This window comes from Austrofundulus limnaeus, unplaced genomic scaffold (genome assembly GCF_001266775.1).
Source record: "Austrofundulus limnaeus strain Quisiro unplaced genomic scaffold, Austrofundulus_limnaeus-1.0 Scaffold1098, whole genome shotgun sequence".
In the NCBI taxonomy this organism is placed as follows: domain Eukaryota; kingdom Metazoa; phylum Chordata; class Actinopteri; order Cyprinodontiformes; family Rivulidae; genus Austrofundulus; species Austrofundulus limnaeus.
Window position 1 is genome coordinate 4789 of NW_013953500.1, and position 7175 is coordinate 11963.

At 39.5% G+C, this 7175-nt stretch overlaps 1 protein-coding gene across 1 annotated transcript in view; it reads right to left on the reverse strand.

Annotated features, from left to right (window-relative positions):
* rad17 (RAD17 checkpoint clamp loader component) overlaps positions 1–7175 on the reverse strand; it is a gene marked incomplete in the record, with an annotated part of 37930 nt that overhangs the window by 4240 nt on the left and 26515 nt on the right. Inside the window, 2 exon segments of the mRNA XM_014030657.1 lie at positions 2918–3038; positions 6474–6602. Coding sequence (XP_013886111.1) covers positions 2918–3038; positions 6474–6602 — 250 coding nt within the window.

The following is a 7175-nucleotide window of genomic DNA, read 5'->3' on the forward strand; positions in this document are numbered from 1 at the left end:
TTCCAGTGAAATATATTTATGTTTGTGGTTGTAATGTGACAAAATATGGAAAAGTTCAAGGGGTATGAATACTTTTGCAAACCACTGTACATTTTCAAATTCCTCTGCTTTCCCTTTTACAGTATTGGTTAGCTTTTGGAAAAGAAGACATTTCTTTCATCCACATACTTATTGAAGCCAGAACAGCTCATTTTAGTTTAATAATTGTTTGCAATAAAATGCTTAGATGTTTTTTGTCCCACATTCCTTCTTTTTGTATTTAGAAAGCTCTACATTGAACCTTCTTATGATCCAACAGTGAATGTTGGATCATAAGTGAATGTGAATTCTTGCCATTTTTCAACTGGTCTTAAAATTTTGATCAGAAGTCTATGTTAAAGTAGACATGATGATTAAATCCTTCTTTTTCACATTTAAATCCTTCAGTTGGGTCATTATAAAGTGGAACTACAATGCTTTCGATTGAATCACTTCTAACTTAACCAGCCCCTCTTTCACCACTTTTCTGAGGTAAGTCTCAAAACAGCTGGTTTTGATGAGGACGCTCAAGCCCCGCCCCCTCTGGCTTCCAGACCGGTCCACTCCAGTTTGAGAGAGGGAGTTACCTTTTGTAGCTTGCAGAAATGTTTTATTTACAATTTAATTAAAAGATGTAAACAAAGGAAGACTTGTTCATCCAGCCTTACATGTTGGAGCCAGAGTCTGACCCAGAACCAGAGTCTGACCCAGAGCCTGATTCAGAACCAGAGTGACCCAGAACCAGAGTCTGATCCAGAACCAGAGGAGAAGTAAGATGAGGAAATTATAGTTAGTAAGTTCAGACCTCATTTGGCAATTCTGTTGCAATACTTAACCACAATAGTTCAGAAAATGTCTTGGAAAACAAAGAAAACTAGCCTGGCCCTTGCCTTCTTACGCAGCTCCGCTCAGTTCTAGTTTCCCTTCACTGCTCCGTCTGGGACGTATCCCATAGAGAAGGATTTCTTCAGGAGAATTTTCATCCGAGCCAATCAGAGAACAGAACATCAATTTTCTGCGCAGTGTCTGCTTGTAGTTTATTTTACCTGGGCCAATCAGCAAACAGAAGGAGGAGTTTTGAACAACGTCAATTTTCTGTACAGTGTCTGCTAGTTATTTTAGCATACGGCAGTGGAGGAAGTGAATGAAGCCAGTCTGTGTTGATAAGGCTTCCAAATTAAATTAAATTTGTCAGACAAAGCAGCAGCTCTCATTTGCAGCCGTCTCATTTGGCTCGGTACTTCTCTCCTCTCAGTAGGGTTGTTTACAGCACACGCGATTTCTGGTTAGCTTCTTAGCTTAGCCTCCTTCACAGCGACAACACACACACACACGTCAGCAGAGGCTACACCACCAGCAAGAATCGCTTCTCTGTAGCTGCGAGTCCAGACCCTCATATGAAGCAAAGCAAAAGAAAAGGGTTTGGTTTTAACCAGGCTAAAGGAAAACTGGATGGGTTGAAAAATCTAACCTAAACACCAGGGGTCTCATTTATAAAGGATTGCATAGAAACCATACTAAAAGTGAACGTACGGCCAAAAKGCGGAAATGGCGTACGCCAAAAAAAAAAATTCAGATTTATAAAACCGTGCGTACGCATGTTTCTGTGCATCTTTCCTTTATAAATCACAGTCGCACCTCAGAGTTTGCGCTCGAGGTCCAGCCTCAGGTTCTACCCTCTACACGCCCACATTCAACCATAAACAGTCAATGTAAAGTACCTCATGAATGTTAAGATGTATTTAAATCAGTCAGCTGATCAATGCCAACAAAAGCATTGACTAAGACTCGTGCTCCGTCGTGTGTCTGGAGGTTGACAGGTGCTGACTGACAGCTGCTCACGTGAACAGAATGACTGTAATTGACACAGATTTTCACTCATTTTGCAGGTTTACTGATGTTTAGAGTAATCTAATGATTTTTATCAAAATCTCAGCTTCAAATTAATTTTCTCTCAGAGCCTGCAGGACGATAAAAACAATAAATAAAATTACATAAGTCAGATAAACTTAGAAATAATTTCACTACTCGTCCCCACACGCGCACCTCCCCCCCCACCCCCCGTGACAAATACGGATTTTAAAAAGTGAAGTTTTATAACATACACACTGGCGAGTACCCAAAGCATGACTTTTGCTGTCGTGTTGTTGAAATGTCCCTTGTCACGGAGGGGTCTGTGTGGGTCAGGGTCGTCTGAGGAGGAAGGAGATGAATGGAGTTGTGCGAACATTTCTTTTAAGATTTAAGTTTTTTTATTATTATTTCAAAGGTCCTCATGGCTCAGCAGCAGAAGTATAAATATTACTGTTAAGAAAGCTGATGATAAAGTTGAATAAATATCTAAGTCTGATTCTGAAGGTAAATTAAATATCTGACAGTGATCATTACACAGTGTGGCTCTAATTCCTCACTTCACCATCTGTGTCGCAGTTTCACGTCTCCAAAATGAGCGTACGCATCGGTCAGAGTTGTGAGGCACCGCACATTTTCACGTCGTTTGGATTTTATAAACCACAACCTTGGCGTAAAAAGTGGCGTACGCAAGTTTCTGGGCTCAAATTGTGCGTACGCCAGTTTTATAAATCAGACCCCTGGAGAGGCGAAATTCAAATTTCTACCTCCTAGAGACTCCAAGTCCACAACAAAATGTTTTTAACAGCTAAAAAGTGGATTTTGCTGATGTGTCCTTTAGATTATTTAATTAGGAGAACACAAAAAAAATTGTAAGACAAGTTCTCAAGCATAAAAAGAAGAAGAAATGTAAAAAAAAAAACAGTTTTATTTTAAGGCTAAACAATTGAATATTTTGCTTTGTTGGAAGCTCTCATATAATGTAACATACAGTAAACAGATGTAGTCTGGTAAGTTTCTTATATTACTGTTTCTGTGTGAGTGTTACCTTGGTTCCTCAGTGGATTAGAAAGCTTAGCTAAATAGGGCAGCAGCTGAATCTGCAGACTGACTGGTGTAAGACAGAAGCTCCTGAACAGGGACTGGGCAGCCTGACAGTTGTCCCGGTGCTGAAAGAGACAACATGAGCTTCATTACACACACTTCTACGGTTTATGTATCAATACCAAACAAAAGTATTCTTGTCTTGACCAGTGTGACATGTCCAGGTGTCATGAATGGCTTCTCAATTAACCTGTATTCCTCTGTACAGTTAATTGGCTGATGCAGGTTTAAAAAGGAGCCTGCACCACAGGGCAAGAGGAGTGGTTCCTGATTCGGACAGTCAACTGCTAGCTGGTTCATGGACACTCCTTCCTTTTGTTTGTTTTGGCCAGAGCTCCCAGCTCTCTTTGTTCAGACTGGCTTCTTGTTAAAGGGATCCATGATTAGTTGCAACATTAAACTTTATTTAATAAACATATATTTTTACTGTAAAATAAAGACTGTAAAAATACTGTAGGCTGTTTAGTAAATTTTTTAAAATATATTTTAATACGGACGGAGCCATTTTATTTACACACAAAGCATTCTGGGTAAATGATGATGTGGATAGGTCCTCGGTGTGAGAGAGCTATATCCACCCTGAAGGTTAATCTTGGACAATATCTGATGATCGACTCTTTTAAATGAAACCAGAGAGTGTTGACAGAGAGGAGAAGGTAGAAACGACTCAGCCTGTAACTGAAAATATGGATGGAGGACCTCAGTTTAGCTTGTTTGTCGCACTAGCACTGAGCTAATACATATAAGGCAATATAGCGTCAGTGCTAACGCTAAAGCTAACAGGCTAAGCTGAGGTTCTTCTTCCATGAAGCAGCTCTGTTGTCCTCCATCCATATTTTCAGTTACAGGCTGAGTCATTTCTACCTTCTCCTCTCTGTCAACGCTCTCTGGTTTCATTTAAAAGAGTCGATCATCAGATATTGTCCAAGATTAACCTTCAGGGTGGATATAGCTCACTCACACCGAGGACCTATCCACGTCATCATTTACCCAGAATGCTTTGTGTGTAAATAAAATGGCCCCGTCCGTTTAATATATTTTTAAACTTTTAGTTTAAAAATTATAAAAACTGAAAATCCTACAGTATTTTTACAGTCTTTATTTTACAGTTAAAATATATGTTTATCATATAAAGTCTAATGTTACAACTAATCGGGTATCCCTTTAATCATATGGCCTAAATGTTCCAAACATCTGGACCAGGGGTTGTCCTCGAGGGCCGCAGCCCTGCATGTTTTACTTGATTCTCTGCCCCCACACACCGGATTTAAATGAAAGGGTGATTCTCAGGCTTCTGCAGAACTTGGAAGAGATATGACTGAATCAGCTGAGTTTGGAGTAGAGAAACAAGTAAAACATGCAGGGCTGCAGCCCCCGAGGAACAGGACTGCCCACCACTGATCTGGACTCTATATGTTATGTGTCCAACGTAATCCTAGACACTTGGACTGTAAGAACCAGGTTCTAAAGTAATTAAAATAAAACTAGATATGGCATAGTGGTAGCATATATGAGGCCTGCACATACACAACGCAACAGAACTCACATACAGGTAGTGGTTGTTTAAAGATGACTGAGTGTTTAAATGAGAAGTGACTTTGGAAAGGTCATTACAAATCAAATATTTTGTTGATGGAAAACAAAAAAACAGACCTGTTCTCTGTAGTCTATTGTAGTGGAGTGATAATGAAACAAACCATATTCAAATGCATGATATCATATATGTACTAATGTTTAGGCTTGTCGCAATAAATTGATTAATAATAAATCAATTAATCACACGATAAATTGAAGTAAGGTTGATAAATTAAAATGAGGTCAATAATTTTTGTTTGCCTGCTTGTTTTCTCTGTGTCTACCTCTTTTGTACTTCTTAGCCTAGAGAGGAGTGAGCTCTGGTGTCAGGTCAGGCTCATGGTCTCTAACCTCTGCAGCATGAGAGCTACAGGTGTTTACATGGGGTGGGGGGCGCAACGACAGGACAACAGGTTGTCAAAATCTGGTTGTCCGCAAAAATCTCAATAAAATGTAATGTAATAAGAAGGCTATATTGTTCTGTATACAAAGTGTAATATATACAAATGTTCTCAGTCAGCAGGTTGACAGTTTCAGGAGCTGCTTGAGGAGAACTTCTCCTCCTCATCCTCCTCTTTAAAATAGAGAGCAAAAATCAACATCCACAAGCTTTCTGCTTACAGGTCAAAGATTTTCTTTTAAATAGGAGTATTCTGTGTACACGACCTTATTTAAGTTACAGTTTAGTGTTCTTAGGACTGAAGACTTTCTGAGGAAAGAGGTTTTAAACATCTTTTCTATCATTTTAGTGTTTTCAACTGAGGCGCTTTGATATATTTATTTTTAAAAATTACAGCACAAGAAGTTCCCTGCACAGAAAAAACAATTTATTTTTACTATTTTTTACACCAATCTTACAAATTTCTCCACTAAAATTGTTGTGTAATGTAAAGGCATTGAAACACCTGGTTAAATTTAGAAGATATTTAAGACTAACTACAAGCACCTGAAGCTGACTTAGAGAACTTTGTAATTTTAGAGGAAGATCAAAGTCAAATGTTGACGCGACAAATGTTGATTGGGTAAAACTTTGACTGTGGTTCTCTTTATTGGGTGAAAGAACCATCAGTTTAATCCCTACATGGCTTTAACAAGTTTTTTTTATCATGTTCATTTTTACAATGATGAACACTCACTGAGGAAAACTTAAATCTAGGTCTTTTTTTCTTGGTTGTCCACTGGACAACCGGGAGGTGGGATCTGGTTGCCCGAAATGAAAATGTGTTATCTCGGACAAACTAAACAATGGTTGTGTCAACCCCTGTTTTACGGTGATTAAAAAAAAAAACTTCATTCTGAAGGTGTGGCAGCTTTTTTTAGCCGTGGCAGAGCGCCATGATCAATTACATGTAGGGGAAACCCTGCAGAGGAGCGTCTTCAGTTTTCTGATGCCTTCTTTCTGCTGGCGACACCTCAGGGCACCGTGCCGAACCTTGGGTTTGACTACTTAAATTTTGTGAATTTTGTAAGCAGCGTGTGAGGAACCGCAATTAATTTATGAATCAAGAAGACACGCAGAAAGAATTGTGCCAGCTTGGGTAGAGGAGGTGGGTGTATGGGACTGTTGGACTCTAAGTGAGTGTAGGTCAGACAGGTCAGCATCTGACTTCATCAGGATCTGATCATGTTTATGGATGTACAGGTCTGAAATAAAAACATTTCAGTCGTGCACTGCTACAAGTGACATGGAGAGTAACATGATAAATAACCCAACTGCCAGGCTCTGGTAGTCAGAAACAGCATCACTTGATGGAGATTTCACACTCAGAAAAACATATAAAATCACCAAAATGATGTTTTCTGTCTCTGCAACAGTAAGTATGCACCTGGATTAACACATAAATTCATTGCAGCCCACAGAGGTTTGATTCTGTCTGCACTGAAACCAAGAGCAGAGCATTAAAGTCAGTGTGTGATGTCAGTACCTTCCTGCTGACAAGGAACCAGCTGGGTTTGTGCAGGGGTCTGAATCCTGAAGAAACCGGGTGTGAGTTTGAGTGAAGGAGGCCCCTGGTGGCCACTGAAGATCCATATTGCTGCAGGATGCTGCGATTCTGAAATAAACGTATGGTATGTAAACACAGTATGTTTATTTATTGTGCATCTTCACATAAACAGCAGGGGTTCAAGCAGAGGTCCCTGCAGTACACAGAGGGAGTTTCATGCCTGTGAGTGGAGTTTGTTAGTCTGGGCCAGGTTTGTCCTAACTGTGACTGCTGGCGTTTGGAATACAGGCGGAGGTTTTTAGGTGGGCAGAGTTTGGACAAAAAACATGATTAGTCAAATTATTTGTTCTTGTGGGGCGGCTTTGACTTGAGTGGTTAGGGAAGTTGTTCCTCTAATGAGAGGAACAAGAGTTGGCGGTTCGATTCCACTGCTAATTGGTCACGTGTCAAAGTGAGTAAGGCAAAACCTCCCACTGCCTTTGATGTGTGTGAAGTGATCTAAAATGATGATCTCAAATTATGTGCTTTATTGGTGAACTTTAAAAAGAGCCTTAAAAAGTAAAATTATAAAAGCTTATGCTGTTATGTAGATTTAAATTTGTTTATTTTATTTATTTATTAAATAAAGTCTAATATTATAACTAACCATGGATCCCTTTAAGGTGTGTGTGTGTGTGTGTG